At 41.5% G+C, this 23809-nt stretch overlaps 1 protein-coding gene across 1 annotated transcript in view; it reads right to left on the bottom strand.

Moving 5' to 3' along the window:
• Positions 1-23806, bottom strand: part of LOC109876695 (cilia- and flagella-associated protein 47-like) — a 31334-nt gene extending 7528 nt beyond the window's left edge. The window contains exons 1-19 of the mRNA XM_031813237.1: positions 23519-23806; positions 23146-23300; positions 22881-22996; positions 22587-22725; positions 22053-22278; positions 20951-21120; positions 20725-20867; positions 20270-20496; positions 19039-19234; positions 18282-18528; positions 15680-15832; positions 13847-14039; positions 13314-13410; positions 12960-13179; positions 12431-12675; positions 12015-12145; positions 11810-11932; positions 11584-11715; positions 1314-1391 (exon numbers count right to left, since the gene is read on the bottom strand). Of these exons, the coding sequence (XP_031669097.1) occupies positions 1314-1391; positions 11584-11715; positions 11810-11932; positions 12015-12145; positions 12431-12675; positions 12960-13179; positions 13314-13410; positions 13847-14039; positions 15680-15832; positions 18282-18528; positions 19039-19234; positions 20270-20496; positions 20725-20867; positions 20951-21120; positions 22053-22278; positions 22587-22725; positions 22881-22996; positions 23146-23300; positions 23519-23662 (3135 nt within the window). The 5' untranslated portion in view covers positions 23663-23806. The remainder of the gene's footprint in view (positions 1-1313; positions 1392-11583; positions 11716-11809; positions 11933-12014; positions 12146-12430; positions 12676-12959; positions 13180-13313; positions 13411-13846; positions 14040-15679; positions 15833-18281; positions 18529-19038; positions 19235-20269; positions 20497-20724; positions 20868-20950; positions 21121-22052; positions 22279-22586; positions 22726-22880; positions 22997-23145; positions 23301-23518) is intronic.
• Positions 23807-23809: the final 3 nt, after the last annotated feature.

Raw genomic sequence — 23809 nt, 5'->3', positions numbered from 1 at the left:
ACAGACAGACAGACAGACAGACAGACAGACAGACAGACAGACACACACATACATACACACACACACACACACACTGGCAAGAAAAGTATGTGAACCCTTTGGAGTTATCTGGATTTCTGCATAAATTGGTCATCAAATTTGATCTGACCTTCATCTAAGTCACAACAGTAGACAAACATAGTGTGCTTAAACTGATAACACACAAATGATTGTATTTTTCTTGTCTATATTGTTTACATCATTTAAACATTCGCAGTGTAGGTTGGAAAAAGTATGTGAACCCCCAGGAGTCTGGACTCAGCTAACCTGGAGTCCAATCAATGAGACGAGATTGGAGATGTTGGTTAGAGCTGCCCTGCCCTATAAAAACACTCACAAAATGTGAGTTTGCGATTCACAAGAAGCATTGCCTGATGGGAACCATGCCTCGAACAAGAGAGATCTCAGAAGACATAAGATTAAGAATTGTTGACCTGCACAAAGCTGGAAAGGGTTACAAAAGTATGTCTAAAAGCCTTGATGTTCATCAGTCCACAGTAAGACAACTTGTCTATAAGTGGAGAAAGTTCAGCACTGTTGCGACAGGAGAGTCCGTCCTGCAAAGATGACTGCAAGAGAAAAGCACAGAGCAGAATACTCCATGAGGTTAAGAAGAATCCTTGAGTGTCAGCTAAAGACTTACAGAAATCTCTGGAACATGCTGACATCTCTGTTGACGAGTCTACGATATGTTAAACACTAAACAAGAATGGTGTTCATGGGAGGACACCATGGAAGAAGCCACTGCTGTCTCAAAAAAAAACAATGCAGCACATTTGAAGTTAACAAAAGAGCATCTGGATGTTCCACAGCGCTTCTGGCAAAATATGATGTGTACAGATTAAACTACAGTTGAGTTGTTTGGAAGGAACACACAACACTATGTGCGAGGAAAAAAACACACATTGTTTGTGTGTTATTAGTTTAAGCACACTATGTCTATTGTTGTGACTTAGATGAAGATCAGATCAAATGTGATGACCAATGTATGCAGAAATCCAGGTAATTCCAAAGGGTTCATATACTTTTTCTTGCCACTGTACATACACACATACATTGGGGCAAAAAAGTATTTAGTCAGCCACCAATTGTGCAAGTTCTCCCACTTAAAAATATGAGAGAGGCCTGTAATTTTCATCATAGGTACACTTCAACTTTGACCAGGGGGGGGGGGCTCCACATATGAACTCACCACGTTGATGTTTACCAGGGGGGCTCCACATATGAACTCACCATGTTGATGTTTACCAGGGGGGCTCCACATATGAACTTACCACATTGATGTCCACCAGGGGGGGCTCGACCGACCCGCCCACTCTCAGCTCCAGAGATTTCATGTTCCTTAGAGCTATCTGCAACACACACCTCGTTAGACAAGCTCATCCATCATGACTATCTAGGTTTCTGAAATAATGACAGGTAAGACTAGAGAATATTTAGGTTTCTGAAATAATGACAGGTAAGACTAGAGGTTATTTAGGTTTCTGAAATAATGACAGGTAAGACTAGAGGTTATTTAGGTTTCTGAAATAATGACAGGTAAGACTGGAGGTTATTTAGGTTTCTGAAATAATGACAGGTAAGACTAGAGGTTATTTAGGTTTCTGAAATAATGACAGGTAAGACTAGAGGTTATTTAGGTTTCTGAAATAATGACAGGTAAGACTAGAGGTTATTTAGGTTTCTGAAATAATGACAGGTAAGACTAGAGGTTATTTAGGTTTCTGAAATAATGACAGGTAAGACTAGAGGTTATTTAGGTTTCTGAAATAATGACAGGTAAGACTAGAGGTTATTTAGGTTTCTGAAATAATGACAGGTAAGACTAGAGGTTATTTAGGTTTCTGAAATAATGACAGGTAAGACTAGAGGTTATTTAGGTTTCTGAAATAATGACAGGTAAGACTAGAGGTTATTTAGGTTTCTGAAATAATGACAGGTAAGACTAGAGGTTATTTAGGTTTCTGAAATAATGACAGGTAAGACTAGAGGTTATTTAGGTTTCTGAAATAATGACAGGTAAGACTGGAGGTTATTTAGGTTTCTGAAATAATGACAGGTAAGACTAGAGGTTATTTAGGTTTCTGAAATAATGACAGGTAAGACTAGAGGTTATTTAGGTTTCTGAAATAATGACAGGTAAGACTAGAGGTTATTTAGGTTTCTGAAATAATGACAGGTAAGACTAGAGGTTATTTAGGTTTCTGAAATAATGACAGGTAAGACTAGAGGTTATTTAGGTTTCTGAAATAATGACAGGTAAGACTAGAGGTTATTTAGGTTTCTGAAATAATGACAGGTAAGACTAGAGGTTATTTAGGTTTCTGAAATAATGACAGGTAAGACTAGAGGTTATTTAGGTTTCTGAAATAATGACAGGTAAGACTAGAGGTTATTTAGGTTTCTGAAATAATGACAGGTAAGACTAGAGGTTATTTAGGTTTCTGAAATAATGACAGGTAAGACTAGAGGTTATTTAGGTTTCTGAAATAATGACAGGTAAGACTAGAGGTTATTTAGGTTTCTGAAATAATGACAGGTAAGACTAGAGGTTATTTAGGTTTCTGAAATAATGACAGGTAAGACTAGAGGTTATTTAGGTTTCTGAAATAATGACAGGTAAGACTAGAGGTTATTTAGGTTTCTGAAATAATGACAGGTAAGACTAGAGGTTATTTAGGTTTCTGAAATAATGGCAGGTAAGACTAGAGGTTATTTAGGTTTCTGAAATAATGACAGGTAAGACTAGAGGTTATTTAGGTTTCTGAAATAATGACAGGTAAGACTAGAGGTTATTTAGGTTTCTGAAATAATGACAGGTAAGACTAGAGGTTATTTAGGTTTCTGAAATAATGACAGGTAAGACTAGAGGTTATTTAGGTTTCTGAAATAATGACAGGTAAGACTAGAGGTTATTTAGGTTTCTGAAATAATGACAGGTAAGACTAGAGGTTATTTAGGTTTCTGAAATAATGACAGGTAAGACTAGAGGTTATTTAGGTTTCTGAAATAATGACAGGTAAGACTAGAGGTTATTTAGGTTTCTGAAATAATGACAGGTAAGACTAGAGGTTATTTAGGTTTCTGAAATAATGACAGGTAAGACTAGAGGTTATTTAGGTTTCTGAAATAATGACAGGTAAGACTAGAGGTTATTTAGGTTTCTGAAATAATGACAGGTAAGACTAGAGGTTATTTAGGTTTCTGAAATAATGACAGGTAAGACTAGAGATTATTTAGGTTTCTGAAATAATGACAGGTAAGACTAGAGGTTATTTAGGTTTCTGAAATAATGACAGGTAAGACTAGAGGTTATTTAGGTTTCTGAAATAATGACAGGTAAGACTAGAGGTTATTTAGGTTTCTGAAATAATGACAGGTAAGACTAGAGGTTATTTAGGTTTCTGAAATAATGACAGGTAAGACTAGAGGTTATTTAGGTTTCTGAAATAATGACAGGTAAGACTAGAGGTTATTTAGGTTTCTGAAATAATGACAGGTAAGACTAGAGGTTATTTAGGTTTCTGAAATAATGACAGGTAAGACTAGAGGTTATTTAGGTTTCTGAAATAATGACAGGTAAGACTAGAGGTTATTTAGGTTTCTGAAATAATGACAGGTAAGACTAGAGGTTATTTAGGTTTCTGAAATAATGACAGGTAAGACTAGAGGTTATTTAGGTTTCTGAAATAATGACAGGTAAGACTAGAGGTTATTTAGGTTTCTGAATAATGACAGGTAAGACTAGAGGTTATTTAGGTTTCTGAAATAATGACAGGTAAGACTAGAGGTTATTTAGGTTTCTGAAATAATGACAGGTAAGACTAGAGGTTATTTAGGTTTCTGAAATAATGACAGGTAAGACTAGAGGTTATTTAGGTTTCTGAAATAATGACAGGTAAGACTAGAGGTTATTTAGGTTTCTGAAATAATGACAGGTAAGACTAGAGATTATTTAGGTTTCTGAAATAATGACAGGTAAGACTAGAGGTTATTTAGGTTTCTGAAATAATGACAGGTAAGACTAGAGGTTATTTAGGTTTCTGAAATAATGACAGGTTGTCATGACAGTTGTCTAATCTACTGTAGGTGTCTAATCTACTGTAGTTGTCTAATCTACTGTAGTTATCTAATCTACTGTAGGTGTCTAATCTACTGTTGGTGTCTAATCTACTGTAGGTGTCTAATCTACTGTAGTTGTCTAATCTACTGTAGTTGTCTAATCTACTGTAGGTGTCTAATCTACTGTTGGTGTCTAATCTACTGTAGGTGTCTAATCTACTGTAGTTGTCTAATCTACTGTAGTTGTCTAATCTACTGTAGGTGTCTAATCTACTGTAGGTGTCTAATCTACTGTTGGTGTCTAATCTACTGTAGGTGTCTAATCTACTGTAGTTGTCTAATCTACTGTAGTTGTCTAATCTACTGTGGTTGTCTAATCTACTGTAGTTGTCTAATCTACTGTAGGTGTCTAATCTACTGTAGTTGTCTAATCTACTGTAGTTGTCTAATCTACTGTAGTTGTCTAATCTACTGCTGGTGTCTAATCTACTGTAGGTGTCTAATCTACTGTAGTTGTCTAATCTACTGTAGGTGTCTAATCTACTGTAGGTGTCTAATCTACTGTAGTTGTCTAATCTACTGTAGGTGTCTAATCTACTGTAGGTGTTTAATCTACTGTAGGTGTCTAATCTACTGTAGGTGTCTAATCTACTGTAGGTGTCTAATCTACTGTAGTTGTCTAATCTACTGTAGGTGTCTAATCTACTGTAGGTGTCTAATCTACTGTAGTTGTCTAATCTACTGTAGGTGTCTAATCTACTGTAGGTGTTTAATCTACTGTAGGTGTCTAATCTACTGTAGGTGTTTAATCTACTGTAGTTGTCTAATCTACTGTAGTTATCTAATCTACTGTAGTTGTCTAATCTACTGTAGTTGTCTAATCTACTGTAGGTGTCTAATCTACTGTAGGTGTCTAATCTACTGTAGTTGTCTAATCTACTGTAGGTGTCTAATCTACTGTAGGTGTCTAATCTACTGTAGTTGTCTAATCTACTGTAGGTGTCTAATCTACTGTAGTTGTCTAATCTACTGTAGGTGTCTAATCTACTGTAGGTGTCTAATCTACTGTAGTTGTCTAATCTACTGTAGGTGTCTAATCTACTGTAGTTGTCTAATCTACTGTAGTTGTCTAATCTACTGTAGTTGTCTAGTCTACTGTAGTTGTCTAGTCTACTGTAGTTGTCTAATCTACTGTAGTTGTCTAATCTACTGTAGTTGTCTAATCTACTGTAGTTGTCTAGTCTACTGTAGTTGTCTAATCTACTGTAGTTGTCTAATCTACTGTAGGTGTCTAATCTACTGTAGTTGTCTAATCTACTGTAGTTGTCTAGTCTACTGTAGTTGTCTAATCTACTGTAGGTGTCTAATCTACTGTAGTTGTCTAATCTACTGTAGGTGTCTAATCTACTGTAGGTGTCTAATCTACTGTAGTTGTCTAGTCTACTGTAGTTGTCTAATCTACTGTAGTTGTCTAGTCTACTGTAGTTGTCTAATCTACTGTAGGTGTCTAATCTACTGTAGTTGTCTAGTCTACTGTAGTTGTCTAATCTACTGTAGTTGTCTAATCTACTGTAGTTGTTTAATCTACTGTAGTTGTTTAATCTACTGTAGGTGTCTAATCTACTGTAGTTGTTTAATCTACTGTAGGTGTTTAATCTACTGTAGTTGTTTAATCTACTGTAGTTGTTTAATCTACTGTAGGTGTCTAATCTACTGTAGTTGTTAATCTACTGTAGTTGTTTAATCTACTGTAGGTGTCTAATCTACTGTAGTTGTTTAATCTACTGTAGTTGTCTAATCTACTGCTGGTGTCTAATCTACTGTAGTTGTCTAATCTACTGTAGTTGTTTAATCTACTGTAGTTGTCTAATCTACTGTAGTTGTCTAATCTACTGTAGGTGTCTAATCTACTGTAGTTATCTAATCTACTGTAGTTGTCTAATCTACTGTAGTTGTCTAATCTACTGTAGTTGTCTAATCTACTGTAGATGTCTAATCTACTGTAGTTGTCTAATCTACTGTAGTTGTCTAATCTACTGTAGATGTCTAATCTACTGTAGTTGTCTAATCTACTGTAGTTGTCTAATCTACTGTAGTTGTCTAATCTACTGTAGTTGTCTAGTCTACTGTAGTTGTCTAGTCTACTGTAGTTGTCTAATCTACTGTAGTTGTCTAATCTACTGTAGTTGTCTAATCTACTGTAGTTGTCTAGTCTACTGTAGTTGTCTAGTCTGTAGTTGTCTAATCTACTGTAGTTGTCTAATCTACTGTAGTTGTCTAATCTACTGTAGGTGTCTAATCTACTGTAGTTGTCTAATCTACTGTAGTTGTCTAGTCTACTGTAGTTGTCTAATCTACTGTAGGTGTCTAATCTACTGTAGTTGTCCAATCTACTGTAGGTGTCTAATCTACTGTAGGTGTCTAATCTACTGTAGTTGTCTAGTCTACTGTAGTTGTCGAATCTACTGTAGTTGTCTAGTCTACTGTAGTTGTCTAATCTACTGTAGGTGTCTAATCTACTGTAGTTGTCTAGTCTACTGTAGTTGTCTAATCTACTGTAGTTGTCTAATCTACTGTAGTTGTTTAATCTACTGTAGGTGTCTAATCTACTGTAGTTGTTTAATCTACTGTAGTTGTTTAATCTACTGTAGGTGTTTAATCTACTGTAGTTGTTTAATCTACTGTAGTTGTTTAATCTACTGTAGGTGTCTAATCTACTGTAGTTGTTTAATCTACTGTAGTTGTTTAATCTACTGTAGGTGTCTAATCTACTGTAGTTGTTTAATCTACTGTAGTTGTTTAATCTACTGTAGGTGTCTAATCTACTGTAGTTGTTTAATCTACTGTAGTTGTTTAATCTACTGTAGTTGTTTAATCTACTGTAGGTGTCTAATCTACTGTAGTTGTCTAATCTACTGTTGGTGTCTAATCTACTGTAGTTGTCTAATCTACTGTAGTTGTCTAATCTACTGTAGGTGTCTAATCTACTGTAGGTGTCTAATCTACTGTAGTTGTTTAATCTACTGTAGTTGTTTAATCTACTGTAGTTGTTTAATCTACTGTAGGTGTCTAATCTACTGTAGTTGTCTAATCTACTGTTGGTGTCTAATCTACTGTAGTTGTCTAATCTACTGTAGGTGTCTAATCTACTGTAGGTGTCTAATCTACTGTAGTTGTCTAATCTACTGTAGTTGTCTAATCTACTGTAGTTGTCTAATCTACTGCTGGTGTCTAATCTACTGTAGTTGTCTAATCTACTGTAGTTGTTTAATCTACTGTAGTTGTCTAATCTACTGTAGTTGTCTAATCTACTGTAGGTGTCTAATCTACTGTAGTTATCTAATCTACTGTAGTTGTCTAATCTACTGTAGTTGTCTAATCTACTGTAGTTGTCTAATCTACTGTAGTTGTCTAATCTACTGTAGGTGTCTAATCTACTGTAGTTGTCTAATCTACTGTAGTTGTCTAGTCTACTGTAGTTGTCTAATCTACTGTAGGTGTCTAATCTACTGTAGTTGTCTAATCTACTGTAGGTGTCTAATCTACTGTAGGTGTCTAATCTACTGTAGTTGTCTAGTCTACTGTAGTTGTCTAATCTACTGTAGTTGTCTAGTCTACTGTAGTTGTCTAATCTACTGTAGGTGTCTAATCTACTGTAGTTGTCTAGTCTACTGTAGTTGTCTAATCTACTGTAGTTGTCTAATCTACTGTAGTTGTTTAATCTACTGTAGGTGTCTAATCTACTGTAGTTGTTTAATCTACTGTAGTTGTTTAATCTACTGTAGGTGTTTAATCTACTGTAGTTGTTTAATCTACTGTAGTTGTTTAATCTACTGTAGGTGTCTAATCTACTGTAGTTGTTTAATCTACTGTAGTTGTTTAATCTACTGTAGGTGTCTAATCTACTGTAGTTGTTTAATCTACTGTAGTTGTTTAATCTACTGTAGGTGTCTAATCTACTGTAGTTGTTTAATCTACTGTAGTTGTTTAATCTACTGTAGGTGTCTAATCTACTGTAGTTGTCTAATCTACTGTTGGTGTCTAATCTACTGTAGTTGTCTAATCTACTGTAGTTGTCTAATCTACTGTAGGTGTCTAATCTACTGTAGGTGTCTAATCTACTGTAGTTGTTTAATCTACTGTAGTTGTTTAATCTACTGTAGTTGTTTAATCTACTGTAGGTGTCTAATCTACTGTAGTTGTCTAATCTACTGTTGGTGTCTAATCTACTGTAGTTGTCTAATCTACTGTAGGTGTCTAATCTACTGTAGGTGTCTAATCTACTGTAGGTGTCTAATCTACTGTAGATGTCTAATCTACTGTAGTTGTCTAATCTACTGTAGTTGTCTAATCTACTGCTGGTGTCTAATCTACTGTAGTTGTCTAATCTACTGTAGATGTCTAATCTACTGTAGTTGTCTAATCTACTGTAGTTGTCTAATCTACTGTAGTTGTCTAATCTACTGTAGTTGTCTAGTCTACTGTAGTTGTCTAGTCTACTGTAGTTGTCTAATCTACTGTAGTTGTCTAATCTACTGTAGTTGTCTAATCTACTGTAGTTGTCTAGTCTACTGTAGTTGTCTAGTCTACTGTAGTTGTCTAATCTACTGTAGTTGTCTAATCTACTGTAGTTGTCTAATCTACTGTAGGTGTCTAATCTACTGTAGTTGTCTAATCTACTGTAGTTGTCTAGTCTACTGTAGTTGTCTAATCTACTGTAGGTGTCTAATCTACTGTAGTTGTCTAATCTACTGTAGGTGTCTAATCTACTGTAGGTGTCTAATCTACTGTAGTTGTCTAGTCTACTGTAGTTGTCTAATCTACTGTAGTTGTCTAGTCTACTGTAGTTGTCTAATCTACTGTAGGTGTCTAATCTACTGTAGTTGTCTAGTCTACTGTAGTTGTCTAATCTACTGTAGTTGTCTAATCTACTGTAGTTGTTTAATCTACTGTAGGTGTCTAATCTACTGTAGTTGTTTAATCTACTGTAGTTGTTTAATCTACTGTAGTTGTTTAATCTACTGTAGTTGTTTAATCTACTGTAGTTGTTTAATCTACTGTAGGTGTCTAATCTACTGTAGTTGTTTAATCTACTGTAGTTGTTTAATCTACTGTAGGTGTCTAATCTACTGTAGTTGTTTAATCTACTGTAGTTGTTTAATCTACTGTAGTTGTTTAATCTACTGTAGGTGTCTAATCTACTGTAGTTGTCTAATCTACTGTTGGTGTCTAATCTACTGTAGTTGTCTAATCTACTGTAGTTGTCTAATCTACTGTAGGTGTCTAATCTACTGTAGGTGTCTAATCTACTGTAGTTGTTTAATCTACTGTAGTTGTTTAATCTACTGTAGTTGTTTAATCTACTGTAGGTGTCTAATCTACTGTAGTTGTCTAATCTACTGTTGGTGTCTAATCTACTGTAGTTGTCTAATCTACTGTAGGTGTCTAATCTACTGTAGGTGTCTAATCTACTGTAGATGTCTAATCTACTGTAGTTGCCTAATCTACTGTAGTTGTCTAATCTACTGTAGTTGTCTAATCTACTGCTGGTGTCTAATCTACTGTAGTTGTCTAATCTACTGTAGTTGTTTAATCTACTGTAGTTGTCTAATCTACTGTAGTTGTCTAATCTACTGTAGGTGTCTAATCTACTGTAGTTATCTAATCTACTGTAGTTGTCTAATCTACTGTAGTTGTCTAATCTACTGTAGATGTCTAATCTACTGTAGTTGTCTAATCTACTGTAGTTGTCTAATCTACTGTAGTTGTCTAATCTACTGTAGTTGTCTAGTCTACTGTAGTTGTCTAGTCTACTGTAGTTGTCTAATCTACTGTAGTTGTCTAGTCTACTGTAGTTGTCTAATCTACTGTAGTTGTCTAATCTACTGTAGTTGTCTAATCTACTGTAGTTGTCTAGTCTACTGTAGTTGTCTAGTCTACTGTAGTTGTCTAATCTACTGTAGTTGTCTAATCTACTGTAGTTGTCTAATCTACTGTAGGTGTCTAATCTACTGTAGTTGTCTAATCTACTGTAGTTGTCTAGTCTACTGTAGTTGTCTAATCTACTGTAGGTGTCTAATCTACTGTAGTTGTCTAATCTACTGTAGGTGTCTAATCTACTGTAGGTGTCTAATCTACTGTAGTTGTCTAGTCTACTGTAGTTGTCTAATCTACTGTAGTTGTCTAGTCTACTGTAGTTGTCTAATCTACTGTAGGTGTCTAATCTACTGTAGTTGTCTAGTCTACTGTAGTTGTCTAATCTACTGTAGTTGTCTAATCTACTGTAGTTGTTTAATCTACTGTAGGTGTCTAATCTACTGTAGTTGTTTAATCTACTGTAGTTGTTTAATCTACTGTAGGTGTTTAATCTACTGTAGTTGTTTAATCTACTGTAGGTGTCTAATCTACTGTAGTTGTTTAATCTACTGTAGGTGTCTAATCTACTGTAGTTGTTTAATCTACTGTAGTTGTTTAATCTACTGTAGGTGTCTAATCTACTGTAGTTGTTTAATCTACTGTAGTTGTTTAATCTACTGTAGTTGTTTAATCTACTGTAGGTGTCTAATCTACTGTAGTTGTCTAATCTACTGTTGGTGTCTAATCTACTGTAGTTGTCTAATCTACTGTAGGTGTCTAATCTACTGTAGTTGTCTAATCTACTGTAGGTGTCTAATCTACTGTAGTTGTCTAATCTACTGTAGGTGTCTAATCTACTGTAGTTGTTTAATCTACTGTAGTTGTTTAATCTACTGTAGTTGTTTAATCTACTGTAGGTGTCTAATCTACTGTAGTTGTCTAATCTACTGTTGGTGTCTAATCTACTGTAGGTGTCTAATCTACTGTAGGTGTCTAATCTACTGTAGGTGTCTAATCTACTGTAGTTGTCTAATCTACTGTAGGTGTCTAATCTACTGTAGTTGTCTAATCTACTGTAGTTGTCTAGTCTACTGTAGTTGTCTAGGCTACTGTAGTTGTCTAATCTACTGTAGTTGTTTAATCTACTGTAGTTGTCTAATCTACTGTAGTTGTCTAATCTACTGTAGTTGTCTAATCTACTGTAGGTGTCTAATCTACTGTAGTTGTCTAATCTACTGTAGGTGTCTAATCTACTGTAGGTGTCTAATCTACTGTAGGTGTCTAATCTACTGTAGTTGTCTAATCTACTGTAGTTGTCTAATCTACTGTTGGTGTCTAATCTACTGTAGTTGTCTAATCTACTGTAGTTGTACATTGTCTTTCCATGTTGTGTGTTTGTAGAGACTTTACGATGTTGTGTGTTTGTAGAGACTTTATGATGTTGTGTGTTTGTAGAGACTTTACGATGTTGTGTGTTTGTAGAGACTTTACGATGTTGTGTGTTTGTAGAGACTTTACGATGTTGTGTGTTTGTAGAGACTTTACGATGTTGTGTGTTTGTAGAGACTTTATGATGTTGTGTGTTTGTAGAGACTTTACGATGTGTTGTGTGTCTGTTTCCTTCACCTCCACTCTGGTGTCAAACTTCATGATAGCGCCGGGGTTGAGGTGCACCTGGACTTCTGCCTGCCCCCCCACAGGTACCACACCGTCGGTGGGGGTCACCACCATGCCAGGCAGGGGGTACACGTCCAACACCTGATACCCACACACATACACACACACACGCTATACCTCTATAGAACACACACACAAGTATAAACGGTACAAAGACCCGGTGTGGAGTGTGTACCTGGAAGTAGGCATGGTTGTGTCCTGTGTTGTGTAGCGTTGCGGTCCTGACGGAGGGGAAGATGAGAGGTACTGATCCAAACACCAGATGTTTCTCAGCCAGCTGCACACTGGATGAACCAAGCTGGAGGGAGGGGAATGGGATCTCTCTCTACATTAACAATCACAGGAACCTCAACTACAGAAACACACAGATACACACACACCTTGGCCAGACATCGTAGCTGTGCGGTGTTTCCCTGGTGAACACACAGGTCAAACTGTCCCTCCAGAGGAGAGGAGAAAGAGGGATGCCACATCACCTCACAGTCTAACTCCCTGTACGCCTCCACAGTACCTGGCAGAGAGAAGAGAAGAGGAGGGAGAGAGAGAGAGAGAGAGAGAGGGAGAGGGGGGAGGGGGGGGGGAGAGAGAGAGAGGGGGGGAGGGAGAGAGGGGGGGGAGGGGGAGAGGGGGGGGAGGGGGAGAGAGAGGGGGAGGGACAGAGAGAGAGAGGGTGGTAGGGAGAGAGAGCAATACTAGAGACACATATAGAAGACTAGACTACAGTACATCACCATACAGAACATATAGAAGACTACAGTAGTGTGTGGTTTTGATAAGGCCCAGAGCAGCAGCCTACCTGTGGCTGGGCGTATGGAGAAGGCCAGGCCCGTCTCTGTGATGATGGGCCTCCAGGTGAAGTCAGCCGGGTGGTTCCTGGGGTTGACCAGGGTCACAGTACCCCTGTAGCCCGACTGGGCCAGGTAGCTGGGGGAAGGGGACAGGACCACCTGGCTCTGGGACAGCTGGAGGACCACAGGGACCAGCTGGGACTGAACCAGGACATGGCTTCGGTGATGACTATTCACCGTGTAGGAGATTGACCTGGGAGAGGGAGATGGAATCTACCAGTCAAATGTCAGCCAGGCAGTCAGTTAATCAACCAATAAGAATTGGACATGATTTGGTTTGTCATTTATCAATTAAGGAAACCTCTATATATATATATATATATATATATATATATATATATATATAGAGAGAGAGAGAGAGAGAGAGAGAGAGAGAGAGAGAGAGAGAGAGAGAGAGAGAGAGAGAGAGAGAGAGAGAGAGAGAGAGAGAGAGAGAGAGAGAGAGACAGACAACCAGCCACACACACAGTGACTAACTTGTGGAACTTTCCCAGCTTGGTGCTCTCTAAGACGAGGGGCAGGGTGGCTCTGGAGAGGGGGGGCAGGACGTGGGACAGGGGGCTGGAGCGCTGCAGCTCAGGACAGCAGTCTAACTCCAGCTGCACCCACACATACACCTGCAGGTTGTTCACCAGGTCCAGGTTCCTCACACACACTGAGGCCACACACACCTCACCAAAATCTATTAAGGATGGGCCTGGAAGGGGAGGAGGGGAAACCAAACTCTGATTCACATCTTTAAAATGCTAATTTTGTGAATATTCTCAGCCATGCGAGGGACAAGAGGGCTTAAGATTCCTAATGCAAACAAAGACTGCATGCGTGTCTCACCTATGACTACATGGTGGAGCTGCTGAACTGTCAGGGTGCGACTGCAGTCTGCCACCTCCTGGTTGGTGGATGGTAGTGCATTGATGCCCTCTGTCACCTGGACAGCAGAGGGTTAAAGAATGATAGAGACAGAGGAATTCCATACAGTCAGATATAGAATGATAGAGAGAGGAATACCATACAGTCAGTCAGGAAACACCAGATACAGAATGAAAGAGACAGAGGAATTCCATAGAGTCAGATATAGAATGATAGAGACAGAGGAATTCCATACAGTCAGATATAGAATGATAGAGACAGAGGAATTCCATACAGTCAGATATAGAATGATAGAGACAAAGGAATTCCATACAGTCAGTCAGGAAACACCAGATATAGAATGATAGAGACAAAGGAATTCCATACAGTCAGTCAGGAAACACCAGATACAGAATGATAAAGGGAGGGGATTGCAGAGGCTAAAACAGGTAACTGTAGACTTTAGAGGACCCATGAAAAATGGTTTACCAGAGACTTTAAACACCCTGCTTTACCTGTCTGAATCTGGACCTGGTCTCCATGGCAGCCAGCATACTGGTGGTCAATAGCTGGCTATGTCCCTGGTCGACGCTATGCCCCTCCTGGCTGTGATTGGACTCCAGGTCCCTCAGAGAGAGCTGGGGGGTGAGGAGTCCTGCGGCAGGCCGGAGCCCAATGTCTATGTTGTCCTCCACCTCACCATGCAGCCTGAGCATACATATGGAAAACATCGTCAGATACCACCTTGTTGTCAGCCTACAGCACATATTGAGGGGATTTTATTAAACTGGCCAGGTTGCACTGGGGTATGGCCCATCACGTGACTGGGCGAAGCTGGTGAGGGAGGCGCGCTCTGCTCATATTATCAACAAGTCAGCATGATGCATCGTTCAGAAACATCTATTTTTCATCAAATACAGGATATGTTTGAACCTTCAAACTAGTTTTCATTGGGAAGGAAGATAAAGCCTTTCATTCAAAAGAGAAGTGTGGAGTGCCAGATGAATCAGGTCCCCTCATAGGTCAAAGTTTTAGAAGGGGAGTGGCTAGGACCGAGCTTTGGAAAGGGGGGAGGGGTGGATTTGTCAGTTTCAGTTTGCAGTTTCGTTCTTGCTTAAAATGTTGAACCCACTAAGCAGTTACCGCCAGGCGATGTCTTTTGGACTTTGTTTTTGTGGTCCGGCTGTCTTATTCAGGTATTTTTTGTGGTGCGGTCTGGACCGGCCTTGATTTCAATATCCACTGATTTAGACAATATTTGAACCATTCATAGACATCTATATTTGGTTCAGATTTGGTCCAGTCCAGACCAGCCTTGATTTGACCCCAAAAAACAAGTCTATGATTGGCCTATGGGACTCCCAATCACGGCCGGTTGTGATACAGCCTGGAATTGAACCAGGGTCTGCAGTGACGCCTCTAACAGTAGAGCACAATACAGTAGAGCACAATACAGTACTTGTACTCTATTCTACTGAACTAAACTGTACTCCATAGTACTTTACTGAATAAAACTTAACTGTCCCGTACCATACCATACTCTACAGTACTTTACTGTACTGTACTGTAATGTGATTTTCATACGTGTGAAACAGCCTAGACGTCTATGATTCGTTCAGATTTGGATCTGGTCAGCACTGACCAAATTTGTACTTGTTTGGTGGTAAGGGTAGGTAACAACACACCCGACACGCTGATCATCAACACAGGGACCCCTCAGGGGTGTGTGCTCAGTCCCCTCCTGTACTCCCTGTTCACTCATGACTGCACGGCCAGGCACGACTCCAACACCATCATTGAGTTTGTTGATTTACACAACAGTGGTAGGCCTGATCACCGACAACGATGAGTATTTTCTTAAAACTGCATTGTTGGTTAAGGGCTTGTCAGTAAGCATTTCACTGTAAGGTCTACTACACCTGTTGTATTCAGCATTTCACTGTAAGGTCTACCTACACCTGTTGTATTCAGCATTTCACTGTAAGGTCTACTACACCTGTTGTATTCAGCATTTCACTGTAAGGTCTACTACACCTGTTGTATTCAGCATTTCACTGTAAGGTCTACCTACACCTGTTGTATTCAGCATTTCACTGTGAGGTCTACTACACCTGTTGTATTCAGCATTTCACTGTAAGGTCTACTACACCTGTTGTATTCAGCATTTCACTGGAAGGTCTACTACACCTGTTGTATTCGGCGCATGTGACAAATACAATTTGATTTGATTTGAAGACGCATTTTCAGCACCTGAAATGTCTTTTCAGGGTCATTTTGCTTACTGGGTAGCTCTTTGGTTGTGGGTGCCAAGATTACAACATACAGAACACACATCCCACTCTGTCTACCTCGCAGTGGTTTTCTGCAAGCGTGTCTTTCGCAGGCTCCTGATGAAGGCTAGGTAGTGATCTCTGTGTCTCTGTCTCTGCTGCTCCTCCTCCTCCGTGAAGGAAAAGTCAGGGTCCTCGTAGCGGTAACGCTCCACCCCCGTGAAGATGGTCCTGGGTGGAGGGAGAGAGGATATAAGCAGTTCATAAGAGTTCATAGGCAGAACATAGGGGCTACATAGGACTTTACAGAACATAGGGGCTACATAGGTCTTTAGAGAACATAGGGGCTACATAGGACATTAGAGAACATAGGGGCTACATAGGACTTTACAGAACATAGGGGCTACATAGGACTTTACAGAACATAGGGGCTACATAGGACTTTACAGAACATAGGGGCTACATAGGTCTTTACAGAACATAGGGGCTACATAGGACTTTACAGAACATAGGGGCTACATAGGTCTTTAGAGAACATAGGGGCTACATAGGACTTTACAGAACATAGGGGCTACATAGGACTTTACAGAACATAGGGGCTACATAGGACTTTACAGAACATAGGGGCTACATAGGTCTTTAGAGAACATAGGGGCTACATAGGTCTTTAGAGAACATAGGGGCTACATAGGACATTAGAGAACATAGGGGCTACATAGGACTTTACAGAACATAGGGGCTACATAGGTCTTTACAGAACATAGGGGCTACATAGGACTTTACAGAACATAGGGGCTACATAGGTCTTTAGAGAACATAGGGGCTACATTAGAGAACATAGGGGCTACATAGGACTTTACAGAACATAGGGGCTACATAGGACTTTACAGAACATAGGGGCTACATAGTAATTTACAGAACATAGGGGCTACATAGGACTTTACAGAACATAGGGGCTACATAGGACATTACAGAACATAGGGGCTACATAGGACTTTACAGAACATAGGGGCTACATAGGACTTTACAGAACATAGGGGCGACATAGGACTTTACAGAATATAGGGGCTACATAGGACTTTACAGAACATAGGGGCTACATAGGACTTTACAGAACATAGGGGCTACATAGGACTTTACATAACATAGGGGCTACATAGGACTTTACAGAACATAGGGGCTACATAGGTCTTTACAGAACATAGGGGCTACATAGGACTTTACAGAACATAGGGGCTACATAGGTCTTTAGAGAACATAGGGGCTACATAGGACTTTACAGAACATAGGGGCTACATAGGACTTTACAGAACATAGGGGCTACATAGGACTTTACAGAACATAGGGGCTACATAGGACATTAGAGAACATAGGGGCTACATAGGACTTTACAGAACATAGGGGCTACATAGGTCTTTACAGAACATAGGGGCTACATAGGACTTTACAGAACATAGGGGCTACATAGGTCTTTAGAGAACATAGGGGCTACATAGGACATTAGAGAACATAGGGGCTACATAGGACTTTACAGAACATAGGGGCTACATAGGACTTTACAGAACATAGGGGCTACATAGTAATTTACAGAACATAGGGGCTACATAGGACTTTACAGAACATAGGGGCTACATAGGACATTACAGAACATAGGGGCTACATAGGACTTTACAGAACATAGGGGCTACATAGGACTTTACAGAACATAGGGGCTACATAGGACTTTACAGAACATAGGGGCTACATAGGACTTTACAGAACATAGGGGCTACATAGGACATTATAGAACATAGGGGCTACATAGGTCTTTACAGAACATAGGGGCTACATAGGTCTTTAGAGAACATAGGGGCTACATAGGACATTAGAGAACATAGGGGCTACATAGGTCTTTACAGAACATAGGGGCTACATAGGACTTTACAAGAACACGGATGCAAATTGTAAACCAACCGCGCTGACTGCCCAGACATCTGGTCACTTTAATAATGCCACTTTAATAATGTTTACATATCTTGCATTACTCATCTCATATGTACATACTGTATCTTATACCATCTATTGCATCTTCCCTATGACACTCGGTTATCGCTCATCCATATATTTATATGTACATATTCTTATTCCATCTCTTTACTTAGAATTGTGTGTATTAGGTAGTTGTTGTGGAATTGTTAGATTACTTGTTACATATCACTGCACTGTCGGAACTAGAAGCACAAGCATTTCACTACACTCGCATTAACATTCTATGTGACCAATATAATTTGATTTGATTTGATCTGGCTAGTAGGTCCCTGCAAACCTGACTGCACTGATACTGTTTCCATCAATACTATTAGTAGTACTGATACTGTTTCCATCAATACTATTAGTAGTACTGATACTATTTCCATCAATACTATTAGTAGTACTGATACTGTTTCCATCAATACTATTAGTAGTACTGATACTATTTCCATCAATACTATTAGTAGTACTGATACTGTTTCCATCAATACTATTAGTAGTACTGATACTGTTTCCATCATTACTATTAGTAGTACTGATACTATTTCCATCAATACTATTAGTAGTACTGATACTGTTTCCATCATTACTATTAGTAGTACTGATACGTCTGTGGAATAGGTCACAGGGTGCCATGGCAGATACTCTCTGCCAGTATAACTCAGATGACCTGTAGGTGGTGTCTGGAGAGGCAGGGCGGATGCTGCAGGCCCTGTCGTTGGGGAAGGCCAGTAGCTCTCGCCGGCTACCGTCTAGACTCTGGTTCCTACGGTGGCTCTGGCTCTGACCGTGGCTGTGGAGCCGGGTCTTGGCCGTGCTGAGGACAGCTGCCCGCACCAATCCCACACACCTGCCCAGCTCACTGGAGGGCACCCGGGCATACTGGCCTGTCTCATTGGTCACAGCCGGGGTGATTCCTGATACATCACAGACAAAACAATGACTGGGTGGGTCCAATAACAGGTTGAAGATAGAATGCCAGACAATACTTTGAAGAACTATACAGTATGGAAAGGAGATCAGTGGACAGGGAAGTGAGGGGTTCAGTGTGAACTATACAGTATGGGACAGGGCAGCGAGGGGTTCAGTGTGAACTATACAGTATGGGACAGGGCAGTGAGGGGTTCAGTGTGAACTATACAGTATGGGACAGGGCAGTGAGGGGTTCAGTGTGAACTATACAGTATGGGACAGGGCAGCGAGGGGTTCAGTGTGAACTATACAGTATGGGACAGGGCAGTGAGGGGTTCAGTGTGAACTATACAGTATGGGACAGGGCAGAGAGGGGTTCAGTGTGAACTATACAGTATGGGACAGGGCAGTGAGGGGTTCAGTGTGAACTATACAGTATGGGAAGGAGATCAGAGGACAGGGCAGTGAGGGGTTCAGTGTGCTGGCTGTGTGCAGGGGGTGGTGTTGGGTCTCACCGGGGTTGAGTTTGGGTGTCTCGCATGCGGTCTGCGCTCGGCAAACGGCTGACAGGTGCAGGGTGATGGTGTGGAAGCTGCGGAGGCGGAGCTTGATGGAGGAGGGCTCCAGGTGTACCACCTGACCCAGCACCTCCAGCACCTGTTTCACCTTGAACGTCCCCATCTGGTGGGGGGCGAAGGACAGCACCACGTCCTGGACAAAAACACAGATCAATGATTCTGATCAGCTTTCTGTCAGACTCAGGGAGGATATCGAGGATATTGATAATTCATCCTCTCTGTCTGTTCTGTCAGAGAGGATGCTTGGAGGAGACTGGGGTTGTCTCCAAAATGGCTCCTATTTCCTATATAATGTACAACTTTAGGAACCAGACACTCTGTATAGTGGACTACTTTCCTCTGGCCAAAATAAGGAGCCATCTGAGCCTGGACCAGGGCTGTCTACCTGGCTCTGCCCTGGGGAGATGGTTCCACTAGGAGGGTCACTGATGAAGTTGACCATCTATCTACCTGGCTCTGCTCTGGGGAGATGGTTCCACTAGGAGGGTCACTGATGAAGTTGACCATCTATCTACCTGGCTCTGCTCTGGGGAGATGGTTCCACTAGGGGGGCCACTGATAAAGTTGACCATCTATCTACCTGGCTCTGCCCTGGGGAGATGGTTCCACTAGGGGGGTCACTGATGAAGTTGACCATCTATCTACCTGGCTCTGCCCTGGGGAGATGGTTCCACTAGTGGGGTCACTGATGAAGTTGACCATCTATCTACCTGGCTCTGCTCTGGGGAGATGGTTCCACTAGGGGGGGTCACTGATGAAGTTGACCATCTATCTACCTGGCTCTGCCCTGGGGAGATGGTTCCACTAGTGGGGTCACTGATGAAGTTGACCATCTATCTACCTGGCTCTGCTCTGGGGAGATGGTTCCACTAGGGGGGGTCACTGATGAAGTTGACCATCTATCTACCTGGCTCTGCTCTGGGGAGGTGGTTCCACTAGGAGGGTCACTGATGAAGTTGACCATCTATCTACCTGGCTCTGCCCTGGGGAGATGGTTCCACTAGTGGGGTCACTGATGAAGTTGACCATCTATCTACCTGGCTCTGCTCTGGGGAGATGGTTCCACTAGGGGGGGTCACTGATGAAGTTGACCATCTATCTACCTGGCTCTGCTCTGGGGAGGTGGTTCCACTAGGAGGGTCACTGATGAAGTTGACCATCTATCTACCTGGCTCTGCCCTGGGGAGATGGTTCCACTAGGGGGGTCACTGATGAAGTTGGCCATCTTTCGGAACTTGAAGGTGACAGGGAGATGAGGGGAGAGGTTGTGGAGCACACACAGGACGTCCACACGCTCTCCCATCAGGCACTGCTGGAAGCTGAAGCTGTGGCCGGGGCTGGGCACCAGGGAGACAGGGAGGGCTGAGCCAGTCACCGCCAGCTCCACACAGTAACCTGGGGATAGAGGTCAGGGCTTAGAGGTCAGAGAGGTCAGGGGTCAAGTACAAGACAGTCCCAGATCAAGCACAACACTTATGTTATAGCTGTTGTACACATGTCAGTCAGTACCCCTCACCAGAGAATGGCTTAAATTGTTGTTTATACTAATGATATAATATACACTGTTAAATTGCAGCATATTGTTCCTGCTATTGGTAAGGAACAGACTGAGGCTTGCTGTACCATTGTGGGGAGGTACAGTGGAGTGCTGCTGGTGGTTGAAGCCATCTTTACTTCCCACTGTCTGAAACTTGAGGAAGAGTGAGTAGTCTTGTTTACTGGCTGCTGCTGAGGCCCCACTGGTCTTCTGCTCCTCCCTGCTCCTTCTGAAGAACAGAACAACCATTATATACTGCCTGTTATAATATCTTTATACACACATAGACACACACACAGGAGGGCTGGATACCTTCTGCTGACAGGACGGAAGCAGACCCACAGAGTGGTTCTGTCGTAGGGTCTCAGTCGTCCCTCGTTGGGCACACAGGCGATCACAGTGGAGGGATCCACAGCGGTGGCCCTGTTACGAACACTCCTCTCTAGCAGCGCTGCGTCTGTACTCCTCTGGAGGTCAAAGCCCTGATGAAACACACACACAAAGACACACAAACACACAGGCAGACACACACACAGACACACACAGACACACACAGACACACACATACACACAGACAGACACACACACACACACACACACACACACACAAACACAGTTTAGTATAGTTGCACTTCAGTGTGAAATATGTCAAAAAATATTATTTAACATAATTTTACCAGATACATTGACTGAGAACACATTCTCATCTACAGCAACGACCTGAGGAATAGTTACAGGGGAGAGGGGGGGGGGGGGGGGGGGGGGGATGAGACAATTGTAAACTGGGGATGATTAGGTGGCCATGATGGTATGAAGACCAGATTGGGAATTTAGTCAGGACACCGGGGTTAACAGCCCTACTTGTACAATAAGTGCCATGGGATCTTTAGTGACCACACAGAGTCAGGACACCCTTTTAAAGTCCCATCCGAAAGACAGCACCCTACACAGGGCAATGTCCCCAATCACTGCCCTGGGGTGTTGGGGCATTGTTTTTAGACCAGAGGAAAGGGTGCCTCCTACTGGCCCTCCAACACCACTTCCAGCAGCATCTGGTCTCCCATCCAGGGAATGTGTCTGTGTTTTCTCTCTGTGTGTGTTGGTTCATGTGTGTGTCTGTGTTTTCTCTCTGTGTGTGTTGGTGCATGTGTGTGTCTGTGTTTTCTCTCTGTGTGTGTTGGTTCATGTGTGTGTCTGTGTTTTCTCTGTGTGTGTGTTGGTGCATGTGTGTGTCTGTGTTTTCTCTGTGTGTGTGTTGGTGCATGTGTGTGTCTGTGTTTTCTCTGTGTGTGTTGGTTCATGTGTGTGTCTGTGTTTTCTCTGTGTGTGTGTTGGTGCATGTGTGTGTCTGTGTTTTCTCTCTGTGTGTGTTGGTTCATGTGTGTGTCTGTGTTTTCTCTCTGTGTGTGCGTACCATTTCTGTCCCTGGAGCATCGTCCTGCAGCACCACCATCCAGTCGCAGGCCTGTGGTCCATTGTTCACCAGAACCACCTTTTCCACCCGGGACGTCCCAAAGAAGACGGGTCCGAAGCGGAGGCAGGACAACCTCTCCCCCTCTAGGTCCTGGAGCTCCAGGCTCTGCTCCAAAACATCAGCCCTGATCTTCAGGACCACGTCCTTACTGTTCTGCAGCTTCACCCTGAGAGAAAGGGAAGAAGGGAAGCCTGGTTCCTCTCTAGGTTTCTTCCTAGGTTTTGGCCTTTCTAGGGAGTTTTTCCTAGCCACCGTGCTTCTACACCTGCATTGCTTGCTGTTTGGGGTTTTAGGCTGGGTTTCTGTACAGCACTTTGAGATATCAGCTGATGTACGAAGGGCTATATAAATACATTTGATTTGATTTGATTTTGAGGGAGGGAGGAAACTCAATAAACAAAGAACCATAAGTAACACTAAGCAGAATAAGGTGGAGCGTTTAAGATGATGTTCAAGAGTCTCTAGTTTCCTTACTGGGCCTCCTCTCTGACCCTCGTGGGTCTGTCAGTGCAGAGTTCCACCTTCAGCCACTGGGTTGCGCCAGACTGCAGGACGCCACTGCTGGGAGAGAGCCTGATGGACTGGTCTCCATCATACAGCACCTGAAAAGATCCTTCAGCAAGGCCAAGGGCATGAACAGCAATCAATTAATATAACAATAAGAAATATACCATAAATAAATCAGCTAGATTACTGCAAATGTCAACTAAAATCAATCAATGCAAGTTTACAGAAGTGGGTTCAATGGGAGAGGCAAAAGCATAATACCTGGAGCAGATCCCTGATTGGTCAATTCCACCTCTTTGCTGATCACCTGACTGTTTGCCATCACAGAGCCGAAATCAGCGAGAGATTCCATGGTGAGAGAACACACTGGGGAGAACCTGCAGGAAAGCCCAAATATAAGTAACCTTGGATGAGAGCTGAAGATTGCATTAACCCGCTAATGCCTAGGCACATGTCTGTTGGAACCCGTGAAAGCAACTACATGAATGAGTGATGTCATAGCAGGTGTATATATGACTCTACTTACGCTAAGAGGGGGATCTCCATGGCTTTGTCTTCCAGGACAAGGAGCAGACGGTCACAGACATCCTCATCTTTCTCAGGCCTGAACTCTAGAGTGCCACTCAGGGACAATCCAGCAGCAATGGGGGTTTCAGTGTTTGTCACCCTGAATTTGAACAGCTTGAGTGGTAGGACAACGGGTTGATACAATTAAAGAAGAGGGGCAGGACAGTATGAAGGGTGGAAGTAACAAAAGTGTATAATAATCAATCAAAATGAGTTTATAAATTAGAATTAGGACAAAAGCGCAATGAAAACTAAGCACACGTTGCTCTGAATTTTACTAACGTATTACACACAAAGACAGCTGACAGGCAGCACTGCAGAAAGGATTTCACCTTTGATGTGGGTTCAAGCAGTCTCATTCTTTTCGAGGTAATTCCAGTGTTGGTCACCGTGACAGTGGTCTTGTAAACCTTCCCTGCTTTTACGTCGGTAAACTCAACAACCGGGGGATTAATTCTAACATAATTCGTTGTCATATTGTTATAGCTAAAAGTTGAGAGACTAATAGCAAAATTCGACGGCTTATCCCAGTTCGGGTTTTGGTCCTAAGTTATCAATGAAATAGGCTTCCTTTTCTGCACTAGCAATGTTTCAATGTATAAAGCTAACCACATACCGATACA

This window comes from Oncorhynchus kisutch, unplaced genomic scaffold, assembly GCF_002021735.2.
Source record: "Oncorhynchus kisutch isolate 150728-3 unplaced genomic scaffold, Okis_V2 Okis05a-Okis16b_hom, whole genome shotgun sequence".
NCBI lineage: Eukaryota > Metazoa > Chordata > Actinopteri > Salmoniformes > Salmonidae > Oncorhynchus > Oncorhynchus kisutch.
The sequence above is the reverse complement of the archived record's forward strand: the minus strand, read 5'-3'. Positions and strand labels throughout refer to the sequence as shown.